The sequence below is a fragment of the Phaenicophaeus curvirostris genome, chromosome 1 (genome assembly GCF_032191515.1).
Source record: "Phaenicophaeus curvirostris isolate KB17595 chromosome 1, BPBGC_Pcur_1.0, whole genome shotgun sequence".
In the NCBI taxonomy this organism is placed as follows: domain Eukaryota; kingdom Metazoa; phylum Chordata; class Aves; order Cuculiformes; family Cuculidae; genus Phaenicophaeus; species Phaenicophaeus curvirostris.
Window position 1 is genome coordinate 100,369,899 of NC_091392.1, and position 20,394 is coordinate 100,390,292.

Consider the following 20,394-nt stretch of genomic DNA (forward strand, 5'->3'; position numbering starts at 1 on the left):
AAAACAATGAAACACCCAAACACCTTGTATCTTATTTTCCTAAAGTCACTATAAATGAAGAAATACCAATTCACACAGCTCAACTCTAGACCCCACTATTCAAGTATTTATCAACAAAAAGCAATTTCAAAGTAGCTGCCTTGCGAGTGTTCAGGGATAATGGCTGGACAATTCATCCATAAAATTAAGCCAACAATTCCAACATAAGTTTCTTGACAGAATTCTTATACCTGAAAATGTCAACTGAAGATTATTGTTCTTTATTCCAATAATAAATACTATATTACACAATGATATCTGAATTAATTTGATTGTGCCGCATTATGCTTTAAGGTCTTGGCCACCTCTTTTAGCATAACAGAGTCATCTGGAGAAGTTAACTTTAATATTATAACAGCAATCTACTACCTTAATGTTACTTTAGAACACTGATGTATATGCAAAATCAAAATATTTCAACAAATTTTGAAGAGCAAAATTACATGTGAATCAAATTCTCTCCATGTTTACAATGCTACCTTTAACATGGGGTTATAGTCAGTTATTTTCTTGCTTCCACCACAATAAAACCTCATTCCTTCACATCTCAGCGTTTGCAAGAAAACCACACAGGTTCTGTGGATTTCAAGATATATGAAGATGAACAAAGGCCAACCTTTTCCTGAATACGTTACCAGACCTCTATTTGTTTGTTTGCTTGTTTGGTTGTTTGTTTGGTTTTGTTTGTGTGATTTTTTTTTGTGTGTGTATGTAGGCTTGCATGGTGTGGAATGGGAAGAGAGAAGAAAGAAAAAAGTATTGGTTTGGGGAGAAGGAAGGCCTTTGAGAAGGAGAAAGTCTTTAAGAGCATTCTTTTACTTATTTATCTTTCAGTTGAAAGCTCAAGCTCCTCTGTGAGTTGTCTTCTGTACTTTTGACTTTTTATAAGATAGGAATAGGAGACACTTTTCAATTCTTTTTTTTAAGGCCTCAAAATTGAGACACTGTCTTATAATTCAAGCACAGATATTAAAAAAAATATCAAAATTAAAAAGCATAGGTATTCACATGCATAGAATTTCAAATGAAGTCCTAAGCAGTCGTCTGAGCCTCATATTCTTTATATGCTTCGATTGCTGTAAAGGCAAGGTTTATTTTTCACTAAAAACATCATCTATTGTAGCTGTGTATGTTACTATTGTTCCATTACACCACGTCTTCTCAATTCTGTTTTCCCAAAGCCCAAGCTTTGTTCAGTTAAAGGGTAGGATTTCCCCATAGGCAGGGAAATTCTTTTCTCTGAGATGTGTCTGCAAATTAGACATTTCAGCTAAGGAGATATAAAGTAGAAACCTTTAGAAATTGTCTGGCTACCTAAATATCTACGGCCTATCTACCACTAGAACAGAGGACAACTAGGTTACTCATGAGCATGTTGCTCTATGAAGATGCTGCTGCTTGTTTCTATTCATACCTTCCCCCCCTTTAGTGAATATTATTTATGTAGTCTTTGAGGTATGTTTATGAGGATAAGGTGTCCAAAAACAGCGCATCAGATCTACCAGAGGCCTATATTGAAAATATTTGCAAGTCAGATTTATTGCCTATACAATAAGCTCAGCTTTTAAAGAGAACAAAAAAAACTTACCTCCTTACTTTTATTTGAAATTACTGTTCTACTCAGTTTTCACTTTCATGGAGTGGGAGATATGCACAAATGAGTACAGAAATAAAGGAAGGAGAGGATACTCCAAGAGAACATCAGTAGAAGTAAAACATAATAAAAATGTGATAGTGGGCAAAAGAACAAAGATAAAGGACTCTAAATACAGATAATGGAGTTTGTTTCATTTCATATGTGTTTTGGACTCCACAGAGTTTCTACTACTTCAAAAATAAACTTGTATGGAAGTAAAAGTGCAAGCTACTGGAATTATGGGTGGACACCAAAAGTAGACTTGTATAAATATATTTGGAGGCAAGAGTTAATAAACTAATGTGTCTGGTGCAAATTTGGCTAGTGCTGTTACAGACAGGGAGAACAGTCAATCATAGAGATTTGCTGCTAGACCTAAAGTGAAGAAAAACATAAAAAAGAGACCGTAAAAGAAGAGTGGATAGAAGAGACATGAATACAGGAAATGTAAAGTCTTAAGATCATAATTAGTGAGAAAATAAGAGTGAGGTGGAAATACTTGAGAATCTAGTGAAGGGAAGAGGCATGAAAATAAGTGTGATTTTTAACTGCAATGCAGCAATCAGACTGGAAAATGGCAAAATGAAGGTGGAAATGAGAACATTACAGACATAACAACAGCTGTGGGACTTAGAAGAGGATACAAGCCACTGGCCTAATTGAGAGAATTTATAACAGTACTGCGATGTGGAAGAAAATATGGCAGTGATGGTAAGAGGAATGCCATCTGAATGCAAATGTCAATAATGATCAAAGCAAGATTTTCTGTACTTACAGCACGAGCAGCAAAAGGGCCAAATGGATTTGAGAGTTGAGAAGTGAAGAGATCAAGCAACAGGCTTAAACAAACAAAAGAGAATACTACTCTCTCAAAGCACATAATTCAATTCAGAAACTTGTTGCCACAGGTTATTGTGAAAGCTAAGATGACAAATCTTTTGAAATGGGACTGGACAAACAGGTGGAAAATAAATACATTGTAATCCGAAGGAAAGGTGCAGTGGGACCTTTGGTCTTACACATTGTAGGAGATCTTCTGTTTGGAAGTACATTTCAAAAATTTAACGAGGATGAAAGTCAGAAGCCAAGGGAATATGTTATGCCACTTTTTATTCAACAGAGATAGTGAGTTACTGGCTGAATTGTTTTCTACTGTATGTATAATTGTGGCAGTAAGAACTGCCTTGACCATCCACAGCTGCTGATTCATGTTAATTTCCATATCACTTTGATAGATAATTGATACATGGCACATTGTAGCTCTGAATATTTCAATTAATTGAATGGATGTCTTTAGACTGGCAAATCACGACATTTCATCTAAGTACTTTATTTCAAATAGGTCTGCAAATTACCAAATGCTGCTGTTTCCATTAAGAAGATTTTCCAATGACGTGGACTTCAGTCATCCACTTAATAAGATGTTGAACTGAGTCTTCATCAGTGACATACAAAGGTTATGAACTACTGCTACATTCATAAAAGCTGTGTGTTCATTTTGATGATGATGGACCACTTCCTTTCTCAATGCCAGCTAAATCAATGCAGTTATTACCTAAGATTTGCAAGTAGAATCTACATTGTTGAGTTGGAAATCATGAGCTTGACAGTTACTTCTTTTTATTAATGATTAATGACTAGTATTTGAATAGAGGTGAACAAAATTTCTTAATAAATTGGAACAGAATGAATATTGCTTGGGGTCCATTACCAAAGAAAGGGTGTAATATATCTGGTCAGAATGTGTACTTCTAAAGCACTAAACTCACCAGCTATAATACAGAAATGACAACAGGCATTAAAGCTTGTGGCTTTGTTACTGCATGAGACACAAATACTTGAGCAAACTACATGTCTTGCCTTTGTACAGCTGCCTAGAAACTCTGACTTTGTGTCTACCTTCCTGCTTCAGGAAGTGTTTTCTTTAGAAAAATTAAACTTGCTGCCATATTGTTTTGGGAAAGCAGCATGAGCGTGTTAAATAGCCTGTGCCTTTTACCTGATTCAAATACATTAAATTTCTCTGAAGTGTGATTTCTTTAATTACACTACAAATGTATATTATCTGATACTAATTATATCAGATAGATTGTCATTCATCTGCTTATAGCAAAATTTATTTCCAATGCCATGACTTAACATCAAAACAGTATTACCTCATCATCATTTACAGCAAAAAAAAATCCTATTTTTCTTGTATAATTTTGTGTGTATGTTGCAACTCCTCTGGGCTCAAGACTTTCCCAAAACAACTATTAGCTGTGGAGCTGGACTTCCGGAGGCTCCATTAGGGCACCAGCTACTAGCACTCAGGACACTTATGCCTTACACCTTACAGATCTGGTAGGTCACTTTTCCCAGAGTTTAGTTCTTTGACCTACACTTTAAAAGAATTTCTTGTGAAGAGATTCTCTGCTCATGCAAATTCTTGCTTCCTCCCCTGCCATGTCTCTGTGAACATACCTTCCCTCACATTAAATCTGGCATGTACCTGTATTAGAAACCTAACATTCAAGATAAGCAGTCATGTAATAAATCAGCTCTAACAAAGGAGCAGGACAAAAAAATATTACATCAACACATTAGGCACAGGGGAAAGGATGAGAAATCAGAGGGCTGAAGATATATTTAGGAAGATACAGAAAAATAAAATGCATCCTCTGTTAAATGGGAGAATGCATCTCAGGAAAATGATATAAAGTAGATTTGCTAATCCCCAGAGAGGTGGAGAGAGAGAATATTGTACAATTTTGGGAGGATTATGTTTCACTAAAGGCATTTGTGATTGCAATAAGATAAAGAAGGGATAAGACACTTCCTAAATTGATCTATACAACTGATTGTACTACAAATTAAATAAAACAATTGTGTCAGTGTCTTCTGTACTTAAAATAAACTTAACTACTCTGAAATGCAGTATGTTTTTAAGCACTAAACATCGTCACATACTCTGTCACACTACTCTCATTGTTTCGGAAACCTCAGAAGCACCTGACATTTACCTTCTCTAATTCTAACACTGGAATTGCAGAAATGCAATTAGGAAAATTCTGGTACTCATAACAGTAAAGGTCAGCAATGTGCAAGCTAAACCTGATAACATGCCTAATGTGCTGCCAAAAATAACAGAATGCCTTCCTGATAATGAATTTTACAAACAGACGTGGATTAGTTGTAAGATAAGCAGATCAACACGGGACATGCCACTATGCAAGACATAGGAGATCATGAAATATTCCTTGACAGAGTTATATTGCAAAGTTACCTCTGAAGGTGAAATTATAAAAGATTGTATTTTCAAAAATAATCACATAAACAAATTGGGCAGAAAACTCAAATGACTGAAGTTTCAACATTTGGTATGCGCAGAAAACACTACCTCATAAAAGCCAGCAGCCTGCAGCCAACAACCAATACAACACAACCTTTGAGAGGTAAGAGACATTTTCTTTCTTTTTCTTTTTCTTTTTCTTTTTCTTTTTCTTTTTCTTTTTCTTTTTCTTTTTCTTTTTCTTTTGCTTTTGCTTTTGCTTTTGCTTTTGCTTTTGCTTTTTCGCTTTTCTTTTTCACTTTTTCTTTTTCCTTTTCTTTTCATAATCAATGTAAGTAGGGGTTAGATGGTTTAGTTTTTTCTGTTTGTCTTTAGTACAGAAATACTCACGCATCAGTACAGACTCTGTGTTCCTCATGCAAAGACCTCCTCCTTACTTGTGCCACTAATCCTTCATAAACTAATAATCAACTTAAAGAAAAATGAGAAGTAATCTATGAGGTTCTTTTGATAAATGACATTTCATCAACAGCACCAAAAAAAAACCTCATTATTGAAAGCTGAAAGTAGCACTTATTAAAAGTTTTCTGCCAAATGTCTAAAGGCAGGTTAAACCATTAATGAAAAGCAGTTTTTGAGAGCTTGCAGACATCAAAGAAACATATACTTGTTCTACCTGAATTGATCATCAGCAAACAAAATCTATAAAGTTCCCATGTGTATTTACAGACTATAAATTCCCATGTGTATTTACAGACTATGATTTGTATTAGATTGTTTTATTTTATTTTGTCATTTCTATAAATGCTTACAGGATTTAAAAAACTAGAGGGAAAAAAGTGTACTGTCAGGAACTACAGTGAAGCTTTTGCACCTATATTCCTTTAGGTTAAAATTTAAATTACAGAATTCATAATTTTCCAGGAATTATCATATACATATCTCTGATAAGAGAACATTATGCTTCAAGACTGGTAGATACATATTGCAAAGCTGTATTAAAGGGAAATGCTAACTTTTATATTATAGTTTCTCTTATACCTGTGTTATATCAATCTATTTCATGATTAATTTAAATGCCTGCTATTCTTTTCATGTGACACATATTGTTGCCTAATTAATTAAAGAAAACAAACTATAATTTAATGTGAACCTTCTTAATTTTCAATTTTATTGGAAATATCACTGATTTATTACATGATGTATTTTTGAGGATTGACTGTAACAATAGGCCAGATGATGATCAGCTATCTTGTATGAGCTGAATTTTCTCAGTAGCAGGCTATAACCTGCATGAGGAAAAGTCTCTGATATCCTGTCTTTGGTGGCCTGTAAAAAACAAAACAGAAACCCTCAAAACCCTATCTGTCTGATATTTCCATATTTCCCTTCATATATCCTTTTGTAATCGGCTTTATCAGAACACTGAGTGCCTGAGGCAAATATTTATAAAACTGCATCAACATGCCGCAAAAGATTTTTACAGGTGTTTATGTTGCAAAAAGTTCACAGCATAAGTGAATATATTTTGTTTAAACTGCATGAAGACAGGTATGCCAATAAAAGGAAGTAAACATACCCCCAAACTAGGTGACAGGATCTATAATAACGCGGTTTTACGTTCAGTTTTTCTTGCTGTTCTTTTGGTAACTGTCGTAAACATCTGATTGTATTTTCTAGAAATGCTACATATGCATATCATGCACCAAAAAACTAATGAGAATGCACTCACCATGTACTATCAGGACATATTCTGTGCTGTTTCGGCCAATAGGATTTTTTGCTTCACATCGGTATGTGCCATTGTCTGTTTTGTTTAGGAAACTGATGCTTAGGATCCTGCCGTTGACAACCATTCTTTCTGGATCTGGTAATTCTCCACCATCCTTTGTCCACAGCACTGGTTCTGGCCTGTGGGATTTAAACAGATACATGAAGCATGTATGTACAACATATAAAACAGAAACAGAAGAATCAGAAATATGAATACTAGATTGCCATCATAGAATATTCAATGATAATTTGAGTTACTGGATATAATGAACTGTCATTATTATAAACTCACCATCCCTGATGGGAACTACAAAAAAAAAAAGTGAAAGAACAAGCAGGGAAGAAAAGAGAAACAAAAAAGGAAACAGAATGGTACTGGAACAGGTCGAGATCTTCCCTAAATTAAAAAGTACTTCTCATGAGGTTTCAGGGTCCACTTGGCAAGCTAAGTGAAAACAGCTTTCTATTCGTGTGATGAGCAATATGGTCCTGCGTGGCTGACAGACATTAGAAATCATGCAAGCAGGCTGAGGTAAATGTAAGTGGTTTGCAAATGTATTCTAGAACTATTTAGGCTACTCACATTCACAAGTGCACTTGCATGCCCTGAGTATTTTTTCCTGAACCAGGCATATCAGTCTCAAAGCAGCACATCTTATACACAATCTAAATTTGTTTCTGTTGCTGCATTGTGCCACAGCCCATCCCTTTTTCTACCCTTTCTGCATTCTTCCCTCAAACAATTCCTTGTTATACATGTCCCCCACATCAATATAAGATTTTACTTAAAATCTGGATTTCCTTCTTTCGTGAAACCTTTCCTTTTGTGCTTCATGAACTTGTATAAAACAAGCAAAAGGCAAAGTACTGACAGTGATAACTCCCTAGGCAAGTTAAGGGCACCACAGAGAAGGGAACTGACCATCTTGGAGATTCCCATATGCCTTCCCACTGGCAAGTGATTCCTAACCCTTTCCTAAAGACTCTCAAGAAGCTCTTCAGTTCATTAAATTTGCCTGATATATAGCAGGATGTATTTATTACCAGAATGTAATCTTAATTTACATGTAAGAAGACCCACTTTCAAATTTACATGAGGAGTATCACCAGAAAGAAAGGTCCGTGACTGAGAATGAAAACTTGGCTTACTGAATCCTGACTATCTCACAAACAAACAGAGCATCTCAGGTTCTTAGATATTAGTCACTAAATCAAGATATAGACGGGTTGGGGATTCACTGTTATGTTACTTGTCTCTAGTAGATTTGTACACTATAACCCAAACAGCAATCCCTTTCTTTTGTGTATACTATTTAAGTAAATTCATTCAGAAACCATTATATATTTGCACATTTATTTTGCAGGAGAATGTTGCATTACATTTTCCTATCAAGGTATGCAACTGTATGACTAAGTAATACAACATAATGTAAAACACTGTTATAAAATCAGCAGATGCCAAATTATTTGCTAGTCTTACTCATTAAATACTTAATTTCATTAATTTTAGCAGGTGTTTAAAACCTATTAAAGATAATAAATGTTAAGAATAAGATTTAAACCTAAGTACTTAAGGACAGACATTTTGCCAAAATGTGGCCTCATGCACTGCAAAATAGTCCTAATGACTACAATAACATAATTATCTTATAAGTCAGGCAAGACACATAAACAAAGTGTTTTTTTTCTCAAATGCACTTACTGCTATGTAATACACATTATTTTAAAAGTAAAAATACTATAACTTATTTTTCTTTTGAAAGATAACAGATTCATACAGATTTTAGTAATATTTGGATGACATCTTGTTAAATCATTGTTGAACTTGTTATCTAGACCAGCTATTCTCTGAGGTTATGATTTTTCTTTTAGAAAATCATATACTCAGGAAATATAACAAGACACATAATTTTAAACAAAGGATTAAGAACTGTCAGTGTAATGGGCCTTATTTATACTTTACTTTAAATATGTCTTAATTTTTTTCCTAAGTGCCCTTTCAGGAACTGCTGTCTAAATACATGTGACTCACAATATACATCCTTCCTTTCTATGTAATGCAAGTAGCAAATCTAGAAGGCCAGGCTGTTGCAGAAACATTGTCCTATGGAGTTCATAACTTTGAGGTCTGATTTGCTTTGATATGTGAAGGTGGATTCGTTCCATTTCCTAGAAAACTCCTCATTGTTCCCCATTTACCAGCTTACTTTGAATCTGTAATCCCAGGAGGGAAAACTGAAACACTTCTGCTACAATGTGCACCATTACCTTCATAAATAGCATGTTAAAGCCACTTCTGTGCAGTGGTAATTTATCGAACTTACATTTTAAATTGAAATTAGATGGCATATCCTAGGGGAAAACCCACAGGATAACAAACAACTATGAAATGGAGCCTTAGATATAAATTATTCAGGGCTCTTTGTCACATTGTAATACACCAAATCGAGTCTTATACAGAGTGGTTAGCTGTGGCTGCAAAATGATGGTGGCAGGAAAACCCCAGCTTAGAGAGAGGCAGACCTACATACTGTCAGCGTTGGGGAAGCCGCTAATTAACAGTTCATATTCAGCCACCCTGTGCTGGCTCAGTGGCAGCAGCAGAGCAATTCCTGGGCAGTGGTCCCACAGTCAACACACCCTGGTGGCCGGGCACAGCTCTCACTCCTTCTCACTTCTCTCAAGGAGGATGGTGCCTAAAGCAGCAATCCTGTCACAACCAAAGAATTAAATTTTGCTTGTACTGCGGGGAAGCTTTGAGACACTGTGGTCTAAACAATTTACTAATTAGGCAGAAGTGCATTAGAACATGAGACAGGCCCATGCACCCAAGCCAGCACACTGCCATGGTCAATGACAAAGGGAGCGACTATTGAAGGAAAGCATTTAAGTGGGGCCATTTTTGGGGGTCATTTCCCCCTGTACTCTGCCAGCATCCACAATCATTTTGTCAGGGATATTGGTGGGCACATCTCTTGCTCTCTTTTGTATCTACTTAGTATTAAGACCTGTTGCCTATGAATATCTCTAAAAATTTGTTGAATCTGCTTATACTGTCTACCTACCCAGCCTTCTGTAGTAATGAATTCTGGAAGTTCCCTACCCACTGGTATAAATACATTTACTTTCTTTTACTTTCACTGATCTCTTAGCAATAGAAAGAAATATTGCAAGATATGGTAAGTAATGCTTCTGCATATTATAACCTTGCCAGAACTTAGGATAGCCTTGTACTTAGTAGGCCTCTTTCTCTCTTTATTAGAATTTGATACCTTCTGAGATTATTGGGTGGGGCAGGGGGAATCACAGAAAAAAAGGGTAAAGGAACATAAATTCAGAACATATTGGTTATTCCTTTATAATTGCTTTAATACCTTTATTTTCCAAAGAACAAATGTAGCTGAAACACTGGTAGAGAAGCTTTCCTTCAGTGACATAAGGCAAAGAGAAATGTGCATTCCCCAGAGTTTAGCCTATTGAATGGGTGCAGATTGAAACAGAGGTTCTTTCTCTTACCCAGCATTTTGAAAGGATTCTGGATGAACTGGGAGATATTGAGGTTTGACATTCTAAAATATCCATCAATTATGTACACTCACAATAATGCACATTTTTCTCTATTGTATGCATCTCCAGTATTGCAGAATTACAGCTTTTCTTCATATGTTAAAGAGTTGCCATAATGCTATCTGTTTCTGTGTGCACTGGAACAGAGTATCCCTGTGCCTTGCATTTGTGCTTACTTCAAGTTGAATCACACTTTCCAGTTTAATCTCCATTTTTCTCAGACAATCCTGAAAACATCTTTCTTGCAGCACAATAGCTGTAAAGCCAGAATGAGCACTGTGGCCACTAATGCAATTGCACATTACCACTTTAACACATGTCATGGCACAAACAAGCTCACTGACCTGCTCTGTCCTGATGGAGGCATACAGCCTGCTGGTACCAATCCCATCACCCAAAGAACAAGTTTGCCCTCCTTTTTTTCCTATCTTGGATGAGAGGTGCTTTTCTGTATCCCTGGTTTAATCCCCTCATGTGGATGAAGTTAAGTGGTCATGAGCTGTGCTACCACTAAGACTCTTCACTGGTTTGAGGGAGGTAACAAAGCTGAAGCACCAAGGAGGTATTTTCTTCCCTGAAACACAGCTCTGTTTCTGGCTTACCTATTCTGACACCTTTTAAAGCTAACCCAAACAAATTAAGCATGCTATGCTGGAGAAATTCTCTTAAAGACACAGCTCAACTGTGACAACCCATGCTGTTTGTTTCGCTAGTATGCAGTGCTTTTAGTGCTTTGGCTTTGCATGCAGCTGCATGCAATGGTACTATCAGGACTGTACTAAACTGAAAGAAGCCAGAGATACTGATCACATAGATACTAAAAATCCTTAATTATGACCAATGACTTCTCCTTAAATCCCTAAAGGAACTCTACTCTCTCTGAAGACCTGCTAAATGGGCTTAGATTTTGGTATAATTAATCTTAGTAGAAAGGCCCAGAAGATTTCAGTAACTGACTTGCAAGACGGATCTGGATTTCATGTAAATAAATAATTCAGACAACTATCTCCATGTTAACTTCAACACTTGAGAGAAAAAGCAAAAGACTCTAGTATTCTTACATATACAAACTGAAATGGAACTGCAATGGGGATATAAAGAAAATAGGTCCAGGATTATACATGTATTATACTGCAGAACAGGAATTTTCTTGTAAGTAACTTCGCAAATCCCACAAGACCATCGAGTCCAACCATTTCTATCAATCACTAAACCATGCCCCTCGCCAACTCATCCATCCATCTTTTAAACATCTCCAGGGAAGGTGACTTAACCACCTCCCTGGGCAGCCTGTTCCAGTGCCCAGTGACCCTTTCCATAAAAAATTTTTTCCTGATGTCAAGCCTGAACCTCCCTTGACAGACCTTAAGGCCATTCCCTCTGGTCCTGTCCCCGTCACCTGGGAGAAGAGGCCAGCTTCCTCCTCTCTACAATTTCCTTTCAGGTAGTTGTAGAGAGCAATGAGGTCACCCCTCAGCCTCCTCTTCTCCAGGCTAAACAATTCAGCTCCCTCAGCTGCTTCCCATAAGACTTGTTCTCCAGCCCCTTCACCAGCTTTGTTGCTATTCTCTGGACACACTCCAGAGTCTCAACATCCTTCTTGTGGTGAGGGGCCCAGAACTGAACACAGTATTTGAGGTGCGGTCTCACTAGAGCCAAGTACAGAGGGAGAATAACCTCCCTGGACCTGCTGGTCACACCATTTCTGATACAAGCCAAGATGCCATTGGTCTTCTTGGCCACCTGGGCACACTGCTGGCTCATGTTCAGTCGCTGTCAACCAACACCCCCAGGTCCTTCTCCTCCAGGCAGCTTTCTAGACAGACTTCTCCACGTCTGTAGCACTGCACAGGGTTGTTGTGCCCCAAGTGCAGGACCCAGCATTTGGCCTTGTTAAACCTCATGCCATTGGTCTCAGCCCAGCGGTCCAGCCTGGAGAGCCTCTCTACCCTCTAGCAGATCAGCACTTCCACCCAGCTTAGTGTCATCCAGGTCATTGATAAAGACACTGAACAGGGCTGGACCCAGCACTGAGCCCTGGGGACACCACTTGTAAATGGCCTCCAGCTGGAGTTAACTCCATTTACCACCACTTTCTGGGCCTGGCCATCCAACTAGTTTTTCACCCAGGAGAGTGTGCGCCTGTCCAGGACAGGAGCTGACAGTTTCTCAAGCAGAATGCTGTGAGAAACTGTGTCAAAGGCTTTACTGAAGTCCAGGAAGACCACATCCACAGCCTTTCCCTCGTCCAGTAGGCAGGTCACCTTCTCATAGAAGTAGTCAGGTTAGTTTGGCAGGACCTGCCTTTCATGAACCCGTGTTGACTGGGTCTGATCACCTGGTTCTCTTGCATGTGCTTCATGATAGCACTCAAGATCACCTGTTGCATGACTTTCCCTGGCACTGAGGTCAGACTGATAGGCCTGTAGTTTCCTGGATCCTCCCTCCAACCCTTCTTGTAGATGGGTATAACATCAATCAGCCTCCCATCCAGTGGAACTTCCCCAATCAGCCAGGACTGCTGGAAGATGATGGAAAGGGGTTTGGCAAGCACGTCCGCCAGCTCCCTCAATACCCTCGGATGGATCCCATCTGGCCCCACAGTCTTGTGAATGTCTAATTGGCCAAGCAAGTCTCTAACCACTTCCTCTTGGACCACGGCAGCTTTGTTCTGCTCCTCTGGCTCCTGTGTTTGTACACAGAGGGAACAACTTTCCTTACTATTAAAGACTGAGGCAAAGGAGGCATTAAGTACCTCAGCCTTGTACTCTTCCCCTGTCACAGTTGTTCCATTTGCATCCAACAGGGATTGAATATTCCCCCTAGTCCTCCTTTTATTGTTAATATATTTATAGAAAGTTTTTTGTTAATTTTCGCAGACTTGGTTAATCTCATTTCTAGTTGGGCCTTAGCCCTCTTGATTTTTTCTGTGCACAATCTCACTTCCTCCCTGTAGTCCACCCAAGATGCTTGTCACATCTTCCAAAGCTCATAGACATTCCTCTTCTTTTTGATGTCTTTCAAAATCTCCCTGCTCAACCAAGCTGTTTGGTTTTTTTTTTCCCGACAGCTCCTTTTCTGGAACATGGGGATGGCTTGCTCCTGAGCTGCTAGGATTCCCTTTTTGAAGAGTTGCCTATCTCCTGTGGGCTCCCTTACCCTTAAGGACTGTCTCCCATGAGACTTTATCAACCAGCCTTCTGAATAGTCCAAAGTCTGCCCTCTGGAACTTTAATGTTACTATTCTGCTAATCCCTCTCTTCACCTCACCTAAGACTGAAAAACCTATCATTTCATGATCACTTTGTCCCAGGTGTCCTCCAACAGTCACATCCCACACACCCCCCACAAGGCCTTCTCTGTTGACAAACAGCAGGTCCAATGGGGGGCCTTCCCTTGTTGGCTCACTCACCAGTTGTGTGAGGAAGTTGTCTTCCACGCAGTACAGGAACCTCCTAAACTGCTTCCTTTCTGCTGTATTGCACTTCCAGCAGATAGCCATCAGACTGAATTCTCCCAAAACGACAAGAGTTAGCAATCTTGAGACTACTCCCAGTTGATTATAGAAGAGCTCATCAGCTGCTTCTTCTTGGCTGGGTGGTCTATTACAGGCTTCCATCACAATATCTACCTTCTTGTGGGCTCCTCTGATTTTAACCCACTGGCACTCAATCCCATAATCACCAAAATCACGCTTGAGGGTATCAAATCACTCTCTAACATAGAGGGCTACCCCGCATCCTCTCCTACCCTTCCTGTCCCGATTGAAGAGGTTATACCCCACCATGTCTGCACTCCAGTTATATGAGTCATCCCACCATGTTTCCGTGATGGCAACACTTTTCTTCCAAAATAAGTCAGAAAGAAAGTTAAGGATGAACTAGAATGTCTTGGGGAAAAAAAAAAATGTTTTAAAATCCACAGCTGAATTTGATTACAACCCAAAATTTAGGCACAGACTTACCTTTTCAACATATGTTTATGTAATATTAAATTAAAAAATTAATACTTAGGCCCACATTAATATTTTTGATAATCTAGCGGTTTAAAGTTACACAGTAGTATTTTAAAACAGCTTCTTTAATTTTCCATCCCTTTCTCGATTCTTAACCAAAGGATCATGATGTTTCAGTGCTTTCCTATAATTCTCCTTTCCAGTGATACCTTTATATCTAACCACTGTATTTGTTTTAACTTAGCCTTCATTCAAAAATGATACATAGATATATCTCCTTTCCTTTCTGAACAAAGTGAATTTAAGCAATGCAATCCATTCTCACTTTAAAGTTCTTGGCGCTATTAATTTTTGTTTCCCTTTTCTGGTTCTTGTGTACAGAAAGGTCATGTACAAAGTGTTCTTCCTTGAGACCTTAGTAAACAACACTCAGATACCTTACTGGCCCATGAAATTAGCACAGGGTAACCTTTTAACTTCTCTAAGTTCACACTCAAAAAAAACCCCCAAAACAAGAACAACAAAAAAAAACCAATGCCAGCTTTTTACATACTAAGTCTCACCGAGGATATTATCATCCAGCTGGTCATCTAAGCACCTTGTTAAAATTTTGTAGCCAATGTGGGTTAAAATAAGAGAGATGGAAGGAGGATTTATGGAACACTAGCAAGACAAGTAAATTCATTATTTTGAGTATGGAACTCTTGAACATTGTGTTTAACTTTTCCAAACAGGAGCACACTTGTATCCTCTGAAGTCTATAAAAAAATATTCCTTCATTAATTTGAAACTTATAGAGTTTCTCTGTGTTGAGAATCTGGAATTTTAGCTTTGCCAGTTAATCATCCAGTTGAAAGTTGAAATCCCAAGGGAACCTCTTGTTTATTTAAAGTCTCAGTCTGATGAGTCATATTGGAATGAACAGGTTTGGGAGCATTATTTCTATAAAAAACATCTACATACATGGTCACTAGCCTTTCTTAAAAGGCTTGGATAGTTGTTTTTTATTTTTTGAGATAAGAGCAGTCTGTGATTTTGTAGTTCTGCAAAGCTTGAGAAAATGTCATGAAGTGTTTTTGTCCCCAGAAGAATTAGTCAAGAATATCCTAAGTACCTTTTATTAATTTCTCCTTTTTTTAAGAAGGAAGTTTTGAACAGCTGAATTGACTATTATATTTATATATACTTTTCTCTTTTAAGCATCTCACCAGACATAAGGTAGCCTAAGAATATTCAGGGTGCCCTATAACAATGTTTTTAAAATGGATAAGAAATAAATTATCAACATATGTAAAAAATAAGGAGGCAACAAAATACAGACTACTACTTTTTGTATCATAAAAATTTGTCAGGAATTCACAGCTATAAATAAAGACAACAGAAACAACAAAAATGTTGAAAATAGCTGCAGCGGATTATGCCTTTGAAAAAAGTTGCTTAAATGATAAACAAAGAGGTGTCAGGGATCTCAAATGGTGTTAGTATTAATCCCTTACAGAAAAAAAGTTAACATCAAAACCCAGAAAAAAATAGAAAAGGGAAAAAACCAAACAAAAGAAAGAACAACAACAACAACCCACAGCCCCTCTTCCCTTATCTTCTGTCCTTGATATGGAAAACTTCTTTTGTCCATCACAAATGTATTTGAGTGACAGGCCAACCTGCCTGTAGCTTGCTTTGGATAAATCAGGCAGTCCTCTCGCCTTAAGATTAGCTCCCTGGATTACAGTTGATAACCATGTTAATATGATAGACTAAATTTCCAGTCAAAAGACCTTATCCTCAACAGCCTGTGACAGCTACTGATTAAAGTGACTCAGGAAGAGTCTTTTCAAAGCAAAGCTATTTATACTTTTATACAAAGATACAAAATGTAGATTGCTAAATCATAAAAGAATAATATTTCATATTCATATTTCCCCCATCTATACGCTAATCTTTCTTCTGCAACCATATTTAAGTTTCCTTAGTGAATTGCACCAGAAATATCCTTTGTATTCTGCTATCGTTAGCTGCAGGGAAGCTAGAGATAGACAAAAACATTGTCTCAAAAAAACCTCCACAACTTTGTGAGCAGATGCCACAGGGATATAGGCCAGAATTTGATTTAAATAAACTCAAAATCCATTGACACATGAAGGCAGATGTGAGGAATCTGCTAAGCTTGTACAAAGTACTACCCTCCCTAAGGTAAATTTGACGTGGAAGGAAAAGGAGGACACCAAACTGGTGTGCTTATTGCTGTGGGTGATCCACCGTCTTTCCATGATTTGCAATAGTGAAGCGAAAAAAATAGTTCAGAGAACTATAATTCTTTATCAATAGTCACTGCACGTGATGGAGAAGCAGTGTTTTGTCAGGGTTAGTTTGGTTGTATTAGCACTGCCAGCCCTTTAGCTTTGAAAGAAATGCAAAATCAGATAGCTCACAAACATGCAATATTGCTGATGGGTCAATAGGAGAAAAAGCTCTGTTTTGATTTCATGCAGTACATCAAAACTTAGTACAAGTCAGCAGATTTTCTCAATAGAAGAATACACAGGAACCCATCACTCTAGTATGTGATAACACAGTTACTTACTTACTTTAAAGTGATTTCTTATGCCCCCAATACCAGAGCATGCAAACGGCCAACTCGGAATAAACGCAATGAGACATGAAATCAAACTGTGCACAGTTGGTTGCTAACACCATTTATCACCCGAAGTACCTCTAACTATTCAGAGTCAGGAAAACACTTACCTGAAGATGCATCTTCTAAAAAACTGTTCTTGTCATAAAGATTTCTGAGAAAATACTATAATCATTCAGGTTACATATTTTATTTTGCCTGTTTCAGCAGTGCTGCTCCTAATTCTATTCATTTCTTTTAACGTTTTTATCTGAACATCTTATCTGCTCTTCTGTATCAGAAGGAATCTCCTTTTTGTCTTTAGAGGTATTAAACTCACCTTGCAGTGAAATTACCATTACATGCCATAAAAATAACATGCTAACTTCTTACAAATGTCACTTACCTTTAAAGAATGCAAACTCTTTTGCCTTGCATTTTTTATTAAGTCCTGAAGGAAATGTCTGTTAAAAGTTCCTCTATGTGATCATATTAAGCTAAGAAAAATAAAAATCATTCTAAGCAAGACCTTTCACTTGATCTGGAAGAGACCTACAGTCTATTTCGTATTTCTTATCTTTATTGATCATTTCCCCTCTCCCTCACCTCCCTTCCTGTTCTCTTAGGAGCAACTCAGCATGAAGTTACAATTGACTGCCAAATGAGCAAGAGAGAAGACAGCTCTGGTTGAAGATCTTCTGCTTCTCTTGGTCTCCTATTAGTTAGGCAAACACTATTAGCAGAGGTACCAGCAAATCCTGATCTACCTTTCCAGTGTGACAGGCAGCTAAATCTTGTTATAATAATGGAAGGTTTGCAGAGATGATCAGAATGTCAGCTTTTCTAATTGATATTAATAACTTCAAATCCATGTATCAATTTATTTGCTGAATTGTACTCTATATATTGAAAAGCTTATTTTTTTCCTGATTAACATGAGAACCCTATTATCTTTAATTTACATAAGAACTAGAAACCTTTTTGCAAAGTTCAAAGCTTCTACAAATTACATGGATCTCCTGCAGAGTGAACAAATTTGGATTTTCTGTCTTATGGAGCTTGATTACTCTTAAAGGGAAATTAACTATATATTCCTGAACTATTGACTAAAGGTCTTAACTCTGTGCCAGTGTGTAAATATAGATCAGGATTGACAGGCATCTGCTGTCGCTTAAGGCTTGAAGTTCATGCTGACTATTTAAATTATTCATCTCATATTTTTAAGTAATGAAGTGATTTTTCTGTTTTCTACCTTTTTCTATCTTTTGGCACTTATGTATTCTGCAAAACATTTTCCTTTGAATATGCCATATTGAGAAAGTGTTCCAAAATGTATTGTACCACATAGTATGCTTTATGTCCTGAATCTAAAACTTCCATGCCACAACAGCTCAGATTATCATAAAAATGCATTAAAAACCTAGCCATCCAAATCTAGTATATATTCTGGAGTGGAGCACTTTCCGATTCATATGAACAGTAATATTTTGTCCATTGATCAGTGAATTAGTCTGTCCATATCTGAATCAAGAATTAATCTGGCACTACCATAATGACTTACAAGTACTGAGTAAATACTATGACTATATGAAAATACTTTTTTAAAGTATATTAAGTTTACACTCAACGTACTTCTTGTTAGTACTTAACAACAAATCACAAGTGGAACACTTTCTGCTCTTAAAGTATGAAACTTGGAATTATATTTAAACCTGCTTTCAGGATCACTATCACTAAGAACAGAAGTCTTTCAGTTTATATGATTGTTGCCTGCTTCAGCTATCATTTTTGTAGTAATGTGAAAAAGCAATACTTTAAATAATCCTAATATGTGAACCAACAACAAGTTCTAGAGAAGGCAAATCTATAAAGTATTCTAAATATCCAGTGTTTTCAACCTAGTGAAGGTTCAGACATCAGTTGCAAAATACCTGTAACTTTCATGGAAGTACAAAATGTATTTCAGGTTTTATAGCTGTTTTAAGAATGTTTAATTGCTTCCTGATTGCCAGACTTATTTTGGTGCTATGAAATGTCTGAATGCTCTCAGACATCCTTTCCAAGTTTGTGTTCTAAAACAATAACAACAAAAAAAGTCCAAATAGTATTCTTCTAAGCCACCTTACTTTTATTATTTGCATATAAAAAATTTTAAAAGTACTTCCACTTTTATTCTTTTGATCATAGAATAATAGAATGATAGAATAGTTTGGGTTGGAAGGGACATTAAAGATCATCCAGTTCCAGCCCCCCTGCCATGGGCAGGGACACCTCCCACCAGACCAGGCTGCCCGAGGCCCCATCCAACCTGGCCTTGAATACCTCCAGGGATGAGGCAGCCACAGTTTCCCTGGGTAACCTGTGCCGGTGCCTCAACACTCTCATGGTGAAGAAATTCTTCCTTATGTTTAGTCTAAATCTGCCCTTCTCCAGTTTATACCCATTGCCCCAAATCCTATCACTATTGATACACTATTGATGGTGTGTTGGTGTTATGTTTGAGTTTCATCATAAGACCTCAGAAATCTTTCATTTCTTCATTTTATTTCTACCTTTAAACCAATTTATTGTGGTACTGATTACTTCCCCAAGTATATACATCCAGTACTCTTCCAAGCCTGATACTTCCTCTATAGGTATGCTTTTGGTTTTTATCCAAAATTATTTTCAAGTTTTTCTTTTTTTATAGATCTGAACTCTTCACCTCTTCAGAAGATTTGTAAAATTTCCTATAGTTTTTAAGTATTTTATTGTTATTATAATTGATATCCAACCAATTTGCTAATTTCTCTAATGGAAGTTCTTCATTAAATTAAGTGTTGGGTTTGTCTTGTGTCTAATTTTCTTCAAGAAATTAAAATTCATTGTCTTCACTAATGGATTTAATATTTAAAAATGATCACAATTTTCCTTATACTTCCTAGGCCCTGCCAAAATTTTAATATAGGTGTACTTGTGAGTGGAGCTCTTAATTTTAAAATTGCATTCTTTATCAACAGTCAGACTAATACCATAGTAATAGTTCCACTTTAAATTAGACGTGTGTATAATGCATATAACCCATATATACAGAGTTTTCATGAGAAGGCTGCCAGTTTCTATTCTACAGCAACTTTTATTCACACACTGATGAGACTCTGTTAGTAGGCTTTTTAGGGTAGGCTGAAAAAAAAAAAAAAAAGAAAGAAAGAAAAAGAGAGGGGAGGGGGCAAGGTATCATGGATCTGTATCTCCCTTGCACTGGAGCTGTGCAGTCCATTTTGTTTTTACACAAACGTGCTTTCATTGCAAAGAACAGTAAATGCCTTCAGCTGACCAGTCTCTACAGTGCCAGTTCTATAAAATATAACCTCACTGACCGGTTTTCCAGTTTCCCTGAATCCCCCTCATATTTCTCATGCACTCCATATACTTTCAAATCTTTCATGTCTCATTTTACATGCCCTTCAACTTTTTGCTTCCTCTGACTCTGACTAACTTTCCAAACAACAGGTTGGACATTTCCATTCCTTTATACTTTCTCAAGTCTTCAGATATTTCGG

The 20,394-nt window shown here is 37.2% G+C and overlaps 1 protein-coding gene across 3 annotated transcripts in view; it reads right to left on the reverse strand.

The window, feature by feature from the left end:
• Nucleotides 1–20,394, reverse strand: part of CADM2 (cell adhesion molecule 2) — a 662,737-nt gene that overhangs the window by 58,673 nt on the left and 583,670 nt on the right. For all 3 annotated transcript variants that reach the window (XM_069870099.1, XM_069870090.1, XM_069870080.1), the window contains one exon: nucleotides 6,679–6,857. In XM_069870099.1, coding sequence (XP_069726200.1) covers nucleotides 6,679–6,857 — 179 coding nt within the window. The remainder of the gene's footprint in view (nucleotides 1–6,678; nucleotides 6,858–20,394) is intronic.